The sequence below is a fragment of the Rhinatrema bivittatum genome, chromosome 3 (assembly GCF_901001135.1).
Source record: "Rhinatrema bivittatum chromosome 3, aRhiBiv1.1, whole genome shotgun sequence".
Taxonomy (NCBI): domain Eukaryota; kingdom Metazoa; phylum Chordata; class Amphibia; order Gymnophiona; family Rhinatrematidae; genus Rhinatrema; species Rhinatrema bivittatum.
Genome location: NC_042617.1, coordinates 164,500,589 through 164,515,446, shown reverse-complemented (window position 1 = coordinate 164,515,446; position 14,858 = coordinate 164,500,589). Strand labels below are relative to the sequence as shown.

Sequence of the window (14,858 nt, the reverse complement as noted above, 5' to 3'; positions counted from 1 at the left end):
TAGGCTAAAATGATTAATGCAGTGATCCAAAGTATTCTGTTGTACGGAGAATGAACACGTTTTAATGACGGTGAATAAGTAGATTCATTTCCAAAAAGAAAATCTTTTAATGAATGCAGTAAGGCATCAAGACAAATCTAATTGTGTGGAACCAACTACATACAGCTATGGGTTCTGCACAACAGTACCATATCAGTTTTCAAAATTATATATTGTGCTATGTGATTAGAAAGATAACAGCACAGAAAGGAAGTGAAAAGGGGCAACTTTCAAAGTCTCTGCTTAGGTGCAAAGTCTACAGCACTTTGTACCTAAACTGCCAGGGATACACAGTACCCATAGCCTTTTTTTGCACCTATGTTTTTTTGTGGGACAAAGGTTTTATGGAAAATAACACACAGGAAGGATAATTTTCAAACAATTGCGCAAGGCGGCATATGCATTCGCACATATGGCCACACGCAGATTGACGATCCTCTTTTATAACCAGCTTATATCAGATAAGATGCATATCTTTAGCCCTCAGCATTCCCACATTTGTATGCTTACACACAAATACTGTACATTCAATGCAGAGAGCGAGTTTTTCAATGCAGTGAATATGAATTCTTTTCCTACCTTTTTAAAAAATATACATGTATTTTATGTGTGAAAATAAAGCATGACTTATTTGTATAAAACAGGATTTGCATGCGCAAAGCAGAATATTTTAAAATGTGTGTGATTGAAATTACCAGTTTTACTAATTACGCCACCAGTTGATCCAGTCCTTCTTCAGGTGATCAACACTTCTTGATTCTTCAGCCTGAACTCCTTCCAGTTCACACAGAACACCCACCCAGCTAACAATTAAACATTTAATATCACTTTCACAATAATTAGCAGGTGTAAAATTATGGGTAAGTTGGAAAATCTTTGCGTATAAGTACAAATATGAATGTATGTTTGATGTTTATAAAATAGCACGTACGTGAATAGATGATATTGCGCAGAAAAATTATCCCACAGATTTGAAAATATATTGCATGAGGCTGATGTTCTAAAGTGTAAACATTTTTTGCAAAAGAGGTTTCTGTGCAAAATATTTTGCACAGCATCCAGAAATATGCAAAAATGCGAAAGGATGGTCATTTTGCAAGAAATCTTTTGTGAGAGCCCCTTTTTGTGAAAACATTTGGTAAAAGTGATCTTCATAAGAACAAACTTCCAGGTAAAGCCGGCTACACATAAAAGTTTATTTAAGTCCCTCCCAATGAGCTAATGCTTTGCAAAATCATACAAAGAAGGTTATTAGAAAGGGGTTTTGTGAAGCTGGGCATGTGAAAAAGGCTTCACTGGCCTGTCTTTGAAAAAAAAAAAAATCTACATCTTCAAGACGTGTTGTTATTTTTTTACTCCAGCCCAGAGGGAGCATGGCACTGCTGGAGGGGCCATATGGTCTGCGTAAGCCTCTCCAAGAAAAATTCATGGTTGGGCAGTGGCCCCCGAGACTCAAGTCCCTAATGAAGTAAAAAAAGTGTACATGTGGCGGGGTTTCTACAAGTCCTGCTCTCAAGTACAAACCCCTTTCTCCCCCTCACCCATCAAAACATTAAAAATCCCAACTATGGCCCTCTTTTGTCCCAGCCCCCTTCCTCACCAAGCTTCCCCGAATCCTGGGCGGGGAAAGTCTTTCGGGGGCATGAGCGATGCCTTTGCATGTAGGGGTGATGGGGATCAGCCAGTTAGCAAGTGCCAGTTTGGAAAATGGTGGCTGGTGGGACAATAGTGAGTGGGCAGGAGTGGCACATCTGGACATCACAGAAGAAAGGAGAAAAGAGGTATTCCTCTGGTCCCGAAACCAGCCTCTCGCCTGCTGCTGTTTCTCCCCATTCCCAGGCAGCTGCAGGGAACAGGAGGGGATGGCCTGACAACCCAGAGAATTTCCAAGTACGGGTATGCCATAGTCCAATGGAAAAGAAAAATTAAACTAAACGTAGCTATTTTGTATATATATGAAACTGCAATGGAAAAGGACAGGTAAATAAACTGAATTAAAAGTCCATATGTTAAATCACAATGTGCTGTCCAGCTGAAAATAAATAGATACATAGCATTCATGTACCAGATGGCTAAGTGCATTCCATTTCAATTGGTTTTAGTGTCCTCTTATTTGACTGAGGTCTTTCAGCTAGTGAGATTATCCTAGGCTACAGAAGCTGAAATAGAGACCAAGAAGTGCATTCTCTCTGCAACATTATATACAGTATATCACTCCTTTAGACTACATGACTTCTTCTGCCTTTATTTTATTTACATGAGTCCAATAGCTTTTTATTCCCTGACTGCCTTTCAGACATGTAAACCATCAGCATAACAAGCTGCAGGAAGCGGTGAAACACAAAAAAAATGAAACATTTGGTTAGAAGGTAAAGAATGATTCTTGCCCAGTGCATGGCAGAGAACCAAAATAAAAAGAGCTTCAGTCTTACTTCAAAGCTCTTTACTTCCTCTCCATCTTCATCCTCTTCATCATGACAGCTCTGAAGCCATGCAAAAGAAAGACAAGATGACACTTGAGAGGAGCATGCAAATGCGTAACGCAACCTTGAGGCTCTGAGTTATAAAGCCCATAGAGGAGACATTTCACACAGGTAAATTCACCGGGGTGAAAAGTTTCGCTAGCCGCTCAAGCAATGGGCTTTCAAGCAGATTTGTTCAGGCTAGGATAAAACACGACAAACATATATTGGCTATTCCAAAACACATGCACAGTTTTTCCCCTGTAGGTCAATCTGCAGAAATACAGTAGGAAGTGGCTAATGTTCTGCGGACATATTTCACCCCCTGAGTGGGTTTACTGAAAATTGCCCTTACAATCATCTTAGAGTTGAGGACACTAATAAACATACAAAATACATATCTTTCAAATTACAGCTAAATGGAGTTCTGAGAATTGGCATTATCAGCCTATGTTAGGGGTGGAGGGTGGAAGGGGAAAGAAATTGTAGGATATGAGGGGGGCCCTTGGGGCAAGTAATCAGAAATCACAGTTTGCCCAGGATTTTACACATCCACATTAATACACCAATTAGAGATCCTTTGGCACAATATTTGATAAATGAAATGTATTGCACCACAATGATGCATCTTATACAATAATAATAATGTCCATCAGTAGCAAATGACCCAGGTTATGTTCCTGCTGCGCTGTCTTTTTGTTTTCTTCATCTCTCATATCTTTCTGCATTACATCCATAACCAGTGGTTAAGGAACATAATTACTTTTTACTGTATGAGCATTCAATTAATATTACCTAACTGAAAGAAAAATAGTCTCATGTTCCAGGATTTTCCAATTTTCACACTGTGATCATAAAACAAAATATATGCTGTACACTGCAAACTGCAAATTTTCCTGCTGTTGAAATAATTGTCTTGCTTTGCATTTTGAACAACATAACACTTTATCTAATTACATTTTTTTCCATGTTCAGAGCATAGTGCAGCATTATAAAATACAGAACAAAGAAAGAATATTTAATAATCACATGAAAATAAACATATCATAAACAACAAAAGTTGATTCTCAAGCTCATCTCCCCTCTTGAGGTGCAGAGCAAGTGAACTGTCATCCACATATTCTGCACATGCCCATAAGTCTATATTTTTTAATTTATTTATATATCTGTTTATCAATTTAATGATGAAGGCCTCTAAAATTCCAGACACGTGAGGGTACTTTTCAAAGGGATTCTCCTCAGTGTGTGGAAAGGGACAGCAAAAGGGCTGTCCTGGAAAAGCACATACTGGAAATTTATTTTTAACTCCCCACGTGTACTTCCTGGTGGGGAGTTTACACATATAAACTCTGCGGCTACTTATTTTACCACAGTCCCTGCCAGGCATGGAAACTTCAAAAGGAAACTCTGCAGGGAGTTTCCCTTTGAAAATGAGCTTGCAGGTCCCTGGGTACAAAGTACCCACCTGCCTGTGAGCTCCACAAAGGGACTGAAAATTGCCCTCATAAAGCTTATGCAATAAAATTCCCGCTAAAACAAATTTTATTATGCATTTTGGTTAAAATCATACATGTACATTAAAATGAGCCATAATGTGCTATGCAATAAATTCTGCCGAGGGTACGGTAATAGCATGGTTGTAGTACTACTGTGGATGTTAACTCAAAAAACGCCTTTGTTAGCTGTGGCCCCAAATCCCCTGTCTATACTAGCCTGAAATGAAAGGGCTAGGTATCAGGGGGCAGGGGGGGGGGGATTTCATTTCCTCAAGTCCCTGTGAACAAAGATGATGGGCCTGATAACCCAATTGACCCCATGAACTGCACCGAATGCCCAATGGTCAGATTGACTCTCCCAGCAAAGACCAAGGGCCAGGTGGCCTGCTAGACTCCCTCCGGAGCTCAGCTAATGACTGGCCTGATACACCCCCCACCCTCGCTAAAACCAAAGGCAAAACAGCCAGCTAGACCTCCTCCAGTGCCCAGGACTAAGGCAAGAGGGAGTTTTGCTCTCTCCTTCCCCCATCGGAATGTTTTGGAAGTGTAGAAGGGGCTACAAATGGGGCAGGAGGGGATCCAGCCAACCGTTGGGCCCTTGGTCTTTGCTCAGAGAGTGTGGTAGGAGACACAGAATGAGAGCTGTCCACAACCAGGTTCTTGATATTTGCTGGTGGGGAGTAGTAGAAGGGAGAGGATCTTTTAGGCTGTTGAACCCTCAGCTAAACCTCTGAGAAGATGGCAGGAGAGGGGGATTTGACAGTAGACCGCTAAGCCCCCATTTGCAGGTTTTGCACATGTTGTGAGGATCAGGGGATCTGATGTTGAGTCTGCCAATCCCCCATCATCATGTGGGTACTGGAGGGGCTGCAGTTAGAGCCACCAAACCCCTTCAGCTTGTTTGCAGAGAGGAGAGGACTGGAGCATGTCAACCCTTTGTGTCTGCCTAGTGGAGTAGAAACAGGGCCGGTATTTCCATTAGACAAACTAGACAGTCCTCTAGAGTCAACATTTTGGTGGTGGCAAAATCCCACCAGTACGAAGCCCAGAGGGGGATCACTGTGCTGGAATTATCACCAATAGGTAAGTGGGATTGGGGAGGTGCATGACAAGATTTGCCTAGGGCACCAAATACTCTTGTACTAGCCCTGGGTGGAAATAATTCCTCCTTGCTAACTGGTCCTTTCACTTTGGGCTCGTTTGCATGGGAGATTTCAAGACTTTCTGGGTCTGGTAAAAATGTAACAATTAGTCTGCAGCAGATGTTAAATTTTTGCTTTTACTGGGTCAATAATAAACAACAGGAGAAAGCTGCTTACATACTATTTCCCTTGGGCTCAAGTTAAGCCTCATTTGCATATGATGTTCCGTCATTTCATATAGGAAAGTACTAATTTTAGTTCTACACATTAATGTGTTGGAGAGGCATCTTAACGTGAATATTAAGACCTTTTGCATAACACAATAATTTTAGTGCATGCAAAATGGTCTGAATGTGCATTTTAAACTGTATTACATGGGCCCCCTAATAACCTATCCAAATTGTATATTCATCTGTACATTAATGGATCCTGTTAAACCTCTCTCTTATGTCACCAGAGTATCATTATACACAGGACTGGGAGAGATTATATATAAATGAGAATAGGGGAGTTTTGCCTGCTCAAGCCTTTCACATAGTTCAAGGGTAGGCAGCTCTGGTCTTCAAATGCCCCATGTTAGTCAGCTGTTCAGGATATACACAATAAATATGCATGAGATGCATTTGCATACAGTGAAGGCAGTGCATGCAAATACATCTCATACACCTTTAGTGTGGATACTCTGGAAACCTGACCAGCATGTGGCACTTGAGGACCGGAAATGCCTACCTATGGTACTGCTTGTTAGATTGTAAAATCAGGGGCCCATTAAGTTCATCTTTACTCTAACATCTGTTTCTACATAGTAATCTAGGGAAAAGTGGAGAAAAGTAAACAATGTGCATCTATAACTGTACAAAAATGCCTTCCTGATCCTAAACAGGGCGACAGGTTTAAGTGCTTGGATTATAAACTTTTGAATAATATAAACGTAAGGTTTTCTTCCTGAGCACAGCTCCTTCACTTTGGACCAGATGTAAGATACTGTGGAAGCAGCATTCACTTTCCTAAGGTAGACAGAAGTCAGAGCAGGATGTTCTCCATTAGGATTGTAGATGGCAGTTTTCAGATGCTACTCAGCTGTGATTGAACCCCCCCCCCCTCCCACCCCACCAGTAGCTCTGAGGTAGAGGAAGGGGAGAAGAGCAATAATTTAAAGAGATAAAAAGTGTGAAAGTGGTGCTAGGGTGTATCTGACTAGAATTGTTGCATACGAAAGACGAAAGAAGCTTGGAGGTGCAGAAACTAGAAAAAGTATAAATAGATTGTACTTTTGTCTCTCTTTAAAGGACTAATGGGTTAACAGCTCAAGTATGACAAAATGCATTGCCAATCTAGGGAAGAATTAGTTTTCCTCATATCAGTGGGGGTCTGAGTTAAAAAAGGCTAAGCTTTTGATCTATGGTGACAATCTATGGGCCAAACAGGTTCCTTTACCCATCACCACAAACATGAAGGAGCTAAAGTAGGTTCAATTTTGGAAATCTAAGGCAGCAGCCTTGCTAGCACACTATAGCACAGGCCTTTGCTGAACTAGCCTTTGTTTTACCTCATGGACTTGTTTTTCAATTTCCTTATTAAAAGCAGACATAGACGTTCATAGATGTGATATGGAAAGCCCAGGACTGTCTCATCCTGCCCCTTATGGCAGGAAGCTATCTGGCCACCTTAGTTTCACTGAATGAGTGCATAACTATATGAAGAAGAATAATTTGGAACAATGAGTTTTGTGAGCATTGTGCTTGAATAAATATCCACTGGAGCTTTACTATTCTAATTCATATTACTGTGATTTGAACAATCACAATCTTTGACAACTAATGCGATTCCACCATCCTGAAAATATACCCACAGAAGTTAAAATTCAATAAGCTAGCGAGTGGCAAAGATATCCAGCAAAGTTACTCACATAGGGGCAGATTTTCAAAGGGATACGCACGTAGCCCCTGAAAACCTGCCCCAAGCTCCCCCTGCGCGCGCCAAGCCTATGTTGAATAGGCTCGGCGGCGCGCACAAACCCCGGGACGTGCGTAAGTCCCGAGGCTTTGCTAGGGGGGCGTGTCAGGGGCGAAGCGACGTTCGGGGGCGTTCCGGGGGGGCATGGGGGGGGGGGCTTGGTGCCAGCCCGGGGGTGTTCTGGGGCGTGGCTGAGGCCTCCGGACAAGCCCCCGGGTCGGGTGATGGCGCGCCAGCAGCCCACCAGTGCTCAGGAGTTACGCCTGCCTTGGGCTCAGCCTTGCGCGCGCCGACCCTGGATTTTAAAAGATACGCGCAGCTACGTGCGTAACTATTAAAATCCGGCATGCTCTTGTTTGCGCCGGTCGCACGAATAAAAGTATGCGCGGGCGTACTTTTTAAAAATCTGCCCCATAACTTTTCCTGGAACCTCAGCAAGATTTACATGCACAAGTCTGCCGCTGAATATATTCAGAGGGAGTTATGTGTGTAGCTTAATCCAGGTAGAGTGAGGACAGCTTTTTCTTTGACCAGAATTATGTGCGTACCATTAGCCGGAAAGCGCTCAATGGGGCAGATTTTTAATCTTATGCGCGCGAGGTACATTTGTGCGCGCGGGGTACATTTGTGCACGCTACCCGGCGCGCACAAATGTACACCCAATTTTATAACATGTGCGCGCTGCCGCGCACATGTTATAAAATCCAGGGTCAGCGCACGCAAGGGGGGTGCACACTTGTGCAAAACGAGCCCTAGGGGAGGCCCGATGGAGGGAACTTTCCTTTCGCTCCCCCCCACCTTCCCCATCTAACCCACCCCCCTGCCTTATCTAAATCCCCCCTACCTTTATTACAGGAGTTACACCTCTGGCGGGAATAGCCTAGTGGTTAGAGCAGTGGACTATGAACAAGGAGACCAAGGTTCAAGTCCTGCTGTCGCTCCTTGTGACCTTGGGCAAGTCACTTTACCCTACCTACCCAACGGACACTGGCATTTCCAGGTTAAAGCACTCAGCCTTAACCCGTTACTCAGTTGTATCTCTCTATAATTATTCTTCTGCCTTTATCTATCTTCCAGCTTGTTTAAGCCTCCAAGTTTTCCATTCCTTGTTGATTGTAACTTTGACTTATTCCTTTCGTTTGTTATCTTTTGTTTACCAGAATTGTTACCCCAGTTTTTCCTTTGTTAAATGTAAACCGATCCGATATGGTTATTTACTATGAAGGTCGGTATAAAAAACGGTTAAATAAATAAATAAAATACATTGCCTCAGGTACAAAAACTTAGATTGTAAGCCCACTGGGGATAGGGAAATACCTGCAGTATCTGAATGTAAACTGGTGTGATATCTCAATTGAGATAAAAAATGTCGCTATATAAAAAACAATAAATAAATTAAAAAAAAACCCTGGCACAGCCGCTGTGCCGGAGGACTCAGAACCACCCCTGGATTGCCGCCCTGCCCCTTTCTCAAAGCCCCGGGACATATGCGCGTCCTGGGGCTTGCGCGCACCGCCAAGCCTATGCAAAATAGGCTTGGCGCGCACAGGGGTAGGTTTTAAAGGGTTACGCTATTACACGCGTAACCCTTTGAAAATTTACCCCAATATGTGCATCTACTGGAAAGGTTTATCCCTGCTCCTGGAAAAGTCTCCATTAATGCCCCTTTTCATCTGGATAATTTTTGTGTGCACACAAAGTTATGTGCAGAAAACGTAAGCATTTAAAAACTTGGCATTTATTTGCCCAACTCAAAAAGCCGCATGCATGAAGGTTCTGAATACCGACCTCACAGTGCTTGGCATTTTTAAATATATATATATATTCTGGACTATATAAACAGAAGGTCCTGCTATATTATGAGAGACAGAGGATATTAATCTAATCCTGTGTTAGGATCAGGTAGGCTATACATTTACAATTTTGCACATAGCAGTAGTCTCATCCTTGTTAAAAGTAGAGCCTATAAATGGAGAAAGTATAAGAAAAGGCAATCAATACAAAGCAGATACTCAAGAATCTTAACTATTCCAGAGGTTTAGAAAAAAAAAACCCAACTCTGCATTCTTTGAAAAACAAAAGCTTAAGAAAGGATTCTCCCGAGTTATGTAAAATTCTACTGGGAAAGGAGAAGATAAATGCTACCAGACAATTTGAACTACTGTCAAACATAGGAACAGACGATTATGAGCCTAAGCTGAAAAGCACTGGTAACAAAAGATGTTAGCAGAATTTCATTATAGAGATAATAACCAAAATGCTTTAAGAGCTAATTACCACAAGGCGAACGTTTTCCACTTTTAACTGCTCTGAACTTTTGAAACGCAAATCCAAAGGCGATGGGGGGGATGTGGAAATGTTACCTTTGCCATTATGTCAGCATATGCCATATACAGAAAGTCTTCTTCCAGTTTGCTGTGGGAAGGGAAAGAAAATAAGAATTCTTAAATGCTTTAATCTGATGGAGTGAACACCAAAATGATAATCAACCTTCCAAGAACATGACTGTGCGAGTGCCTGCCAACTTTTCAAAATGATTAGGATTCTAAACTCGACACAAATGACCCCCTCCCTGGTCACAGTGAAAGCATTTGCTCAATGTTAGGGGTGCTGAAGCACCCACTGCGTCCACAGAGCTGGCACCTATGCTTGCCTCTACAGTGCTGTAAATGTTCTTGTACATTTTTTAATCCTAAATCAGATCAGAAATGGCAATGGGGTAGAACCACAAGGGAAAATTTAGTTTTAGAATTAGGAGTGTCTGCTTACTATTGTTAAATCAGTCTGGCTGCACCGTTCAATGCCATAGGTTACATCTATCTGCAAGACAGCATTTAATCTAAGGAAGTTCTAATTTTTATTTTCTGTACACAGTGTAGAGAATGTTACAGACAACTAGAAATGATATTGCAGAGACCTTAGTAGGAAAGGTTTGCTTTTTTTGTAGAGAAGAGATAATATAATGATCTGCAACATAGTGGAAACCACAAGAGAATAGATAAAGGGGTGAATTTTCAAAATGTTAGGCTCCTAAAATATAGCATATGTGCACATTAAGTAGCCTCTAGTCTCGTATTCCATATTTTATAAAAGTATAAAATATACACATATTTTAACTTTTGCACACACAGATAAAATTGCTGTTCTTCTCCCAAATTTTCAATTTTCAGATTCTGAAAGCACTGTCAATAATTGAAATTCTATGTTATCTGAAGTACTGGACACTATTGCCCCTATTAAATCTGTTCCTTTTGTAAAGCATTATTAGGATAGGCAATGGATCACCCCCCAAATTAAAGATAAATGAGGTCAATTACGCCGCACTAAGCAATCCTGGCGTAAATATCCTTCTAAATCTAAATTGGCTCAGTACACAGCTATGATGCTGGACTACAAAAATCTAATTGACTTTCCCAAGAGGGAATATTTCTCTAAATTAATCCAAGAGATTGGTTTTAACCCAAAGGCTTTGCTTGGAATAAATAAAATACTTTTGAATCTTCCTGATATATCTAACCAAACCTTAGGCAGCTCGGATGGTTCTATGTTATGCCATGATTTTAGAGATTTCCTGAAATCCATAATTGACAATTTAGTAGTTAGATGTCAGTCTACTCTGCTCCCTTGTATCACTCCATTAGATGCATATGTGCCAATATAGTCTGAGTTCGATCTAATTACTGCTTTGGAAATTACACAAATCATTTCCAGGCTTAATCCGTCCTATTGTGCTCTTAACATTTGTAGTGTGCCTACACTCAAACGCTCTAGAGAGCTTCTCACTCCTACATTATGTAAAATCATTATTTCCTTGACTGAAGGTCACATCCCTCCTAGTCTTAAACAAGCCGTCATTGGACCACTTCTAAAAAAAAAAGCCTGGACAGGATGTCTCCTTACCAATGAACTTCTCTATCTTTCCTTGCCAAGTTCCTAGAAAATGTTATGTTGAAATAACTTTCTACCTTTGTGGAAGAGCATCAGATTCTTGATTCTTTACAATTTGGTTTTAGAAAATCTCTTAATATTGAGACTCTACTTGTTTCACTTCTGGACCACATTAGATGTGGCCTTGATAACGGTCACTCATATGTTCTAGTCATGCTAGATATTTCTTCGGCTTTTGACACCATTGTCCATAACATACTTTTATCTTGTCTGAAAGAACATGGTGTTTCTGGTGCACTGCTTGCTTGGTTTACTTCTTATTTATCTAATCATTTTTCACAAATTTGATTAGCTTGACAATTCTCTGCATAGTTTGCCAATTCTAATGGTGTTCCACAGGGCTCTGCTTTGTTGTCCTTACTCTTTAACATCTATCTGGCCCCTATTTGTAAAATACTTGCAAACGTATGTGATGGCTACAGAATTTATGCAGACGCATACAATTTTATATAAAGATAAGCTCTTCTTGGTCCGAGACTGTGAGTAACATCGAAATTTGTCTGTCAGCGATTAAACATTGGCTGCAGCAGAATAGACACTCTGGGGCAGATTTTCAAAGGGTTACGCGCGTAACCCCCGAAAAGCTGCCCCTGCACGTGCTGAGCCTATCTTGCATAGGCTCAGCAGCGTGCGTAAGCCCCAGGACATGCGTATGTCCCGGGGCTTACGCCTGCCCCGGGACATAAGCCCGGGGCTTACACCACGCCCCCAGACCTGCCCCCTTCCCGCCCCTTCGAAAAAGGGGCGGGAAGGGGGCAGGTCTGGGGGCGTGGCGGCTGTCCGGGGGCATGGCGGAGGTTTGGGGGCTGTCCCGAGTCCTCTGGCACAGCGGCCTGTGCTTCGGAAATAAAAGGTAGGGGGGATTTAGTTAGGGCTGGGGGGTGGGCTAAATAGGGAAAGGGAGGGGAAGGTGTGTGGGGGGGGGGGGGGAAATCACAAAAAAGGTTCCCTCCAAGGCCGCTCCGATTTCAGAGCAGCCTTGGAGGGAACGGGGGAAAGCCATCGGGGCTCCCCTTGGGCTCAGCGCATGCAAGGTGCACAAGTGTGCACCCCACTTGCGCGCGCTGACCCCGGATTTTATAACATGCGCGCGGGTTGCGCAAACAAATCTACGCCCGCGAATAAGTTTAAAAATTTGGCCCTCTTTGAATCCTGCCAAGACTGAATTTTTGATTATTAAACATTGCAATAGTGTTGTGATTCTGCAAGTTTAATTGTAAATAATACTCAGTTTGCCGAAATCGGAGTGGCCTCGGAGGGAACTATCCTTCCGCCTCCCCCCACCTTCCCCTCCCTAACCCAACCACCGGCCCTAACTAATTCCCCCCTCATCTTTATTTCAAAAGTTACGCCTGCCTTGGGTAGGCGTAACTTGCGTGCGCCGGGCCGGCTGCCGGCGCGCCATATTCCAGTCCGGGGGCTGATCCAGAGGCCATGGCCACGCCCCCAGGCTGGAACCACGCCCGCAGCCCCACCCCCAGAACGTCCCAATGACGCGCTGGCCGTGACATGCCCCCCCCCCCCCCAGGAAAGCCCCAAGACTTACGCAAGTCTTGGGACTTTGCACGCCGGCCGCCTATGCAACATAGGCTCGGCGTGCGCAGGGGGAGCTTGGGGCAGGTTTTCGGGGGGGGTACGTGCGTATCCTACGCGTGTACCCCTTTGAAAATCTGCCCCAATATGCGCAGAAAGTGGGCGCTGAACAGTCAGGGCATTAGTGCTTCCTTGCTAACGAGAACCTGATCGGCATCAGCCATCTTTCGGTTAGGAAAACCAATGCCAATAAATTCCACATTGGTTTTCCTAAACGCCACACAGTTCAGGAAACAGACACTTGTGAGTTGAGTGTCCGTTTCCTGCACCTGACTGCTGGTGTTTTGTTTTTTTTTCAACTTTATTTAGTTTTGTTTTTCTTCCTACTTAATATCACTCTTCTGTACTAGTTTTAAGAGTGCTCAGCTATTAACACCTGCTTAAGGGGATTAATTAGTGCCTATACAACTCACGTCCAATAGTGGGGTGGACAGTGTGGTTGGGTGAGCACACTGTATTGTATCGGCCCCTAAGTTTGTACCTGAGGCAATGAAGGGTTAAGTGACTTGCCCAAAGTCACAAGGAGCAACAGTGGAACTTGAACCCTGGTCTCCTGGTTTGAAACCCACTACTCCTCCACTTCTCTTAATGTTCCCTCACTAAAGTTAGCTAGATTAGCATCTACGAGAGACTGTGCCTTTTCTGTGGCTGCCCTCAATTTATGGAACTCTTTACCTGCATCTATAAGACTTGAAGAATGTCCTATGAAATTTAAAGCAGCTGCAAGAGAAGATCAAGATGGCCGCCGAACTGTGAGGGTGTGCAGATCGCAGCTCCTGACTCGCTAAATAATTTCCTCGCCTAACTCTTAGAAATTTTTTCCTCAATTGGAGTTTCTTGTTGAAAGTTAATCTGAAAATGCCTCACACTAAGAGGAAGGCTCGGGTACATGAAATTACCTCAACTCCAGATTCCTTGAGACAGATGCGGATCGAAGCTGCTTTCGCGCAAACGCCAAACTTAGACCCGGATGTAGGAGTCCCTGGAGCTGTGCTGGAGCAGCAGCCCAGCCCCCAGACTTTTGAAACATCCCTAAGCCCGGGATATCCAGCGATACCGGACCCACCAAGGAGAACAACCGACAAAGAGGACGGCACCCCGAGAGGAGATGGAAATTCCTCCTCGGAGAGCCCAATGGAAGCGGGCCTGGAAGAACATAAGTCGGAAGAACAGCAGGGTCCTGGAAGAACATAAGTCGAGTGGCGAAGGACTTTTGGAGGTAGGAGTTGCAATGAGAAATTTTTCTCTTCTCAACACAACTGCAGTTCTAGCTCCTTCGTTGGAGGAAATAAAAAACATCTTGATTGTAATGCAAAAATCTATAAACACATTGACATTAACCGTGAGAGAAGCTATGAATAAAACCATCCAAGTGGAAGAAAAGGTGAATTTGGCTGGACAAAAAGTAACAATACTGGAAGATAAAGTGAAAGAAATAGAGAAAATACAAGGAAATCTTATAAGATCAGAAAAAATGACTCAGAATAAATTGGAATTTCAGGAAAATATATCTAAGAGAGCAAATTTGCGATTTTTGAATTTTCCCAAAACAAAGCTACAGTCACCTCTGGAATTGTTGAAGAGTTATTTTGTGAATATTCTAAAAATTCCGTTGGAAAATATCCCAGTGGTAGCAACTGCTTACTATCAGGTGTTACGTGTTCATGGAAGTGGAGACTCGAAACAGAGAGAAAATCAAGAATTACAAGAGGAAGATACTTTGGATATTACCAGCTTTTTGGAAAAATCATTTGAAATGGACATTGCTCTACGAGCAACGTTAATAGTTTAATTTTCCTCAAGGACTGAGAGAGATAATGTATTAAAACAGTATTTCAAATTTCAAAATGTAAAATTTTTTGGTCAGCCAATACGCATTTTCCCCGACATAGCTAGGTTGACACAAATTAAGCGGAAAAAATTCTTAAAGTTAAGGAAGTAAGCAGTGGAGAGAGGAGAACGATTTATATTGCGCTTTCCTTGTCGATGCCTAATAACTCGTGGAGATGTAAAGTACATCTTTACAGATCCGGAGCAATTACGTAAACATCTTGATTCCCTTGTGCAATCCTAGTGAGAATCCTAAAGTTCGTTGGGATTAAGATAAATGTTTGGTGACTCACAGATATTCTGCAAGTAATATTTGTATTGTAATTCTCTTTATTATATCTGCTATAGTCACCCTTGATCTCCCCACATTTCTTAAATTATAATAGATCAAT

At 42.6% G+C, this 14,858-nt stretch overlaps 1 protein-coding gene across 1 annotated transcript in view; it reads right to left on the bottom strand.

The window, feature by feature from the left end:
* The window catches only part of RYR2 (ryanodine receptor 2), a 1,771,220-nt gene that overhangs the window by 397,269 nt on the left and 1,359,093 nt on the right, over positions 1–14,858 (bottom strand). The window contains 2 exon segments of the mRNA XM_029593907.1: positions 2,472–2,522; positions 9,459–9,510. Of these exon segments, the coding sequence (XP_029449767.1) occupies positions 2,472–2,522; positions 9,459–9,510 (103 nt within the window).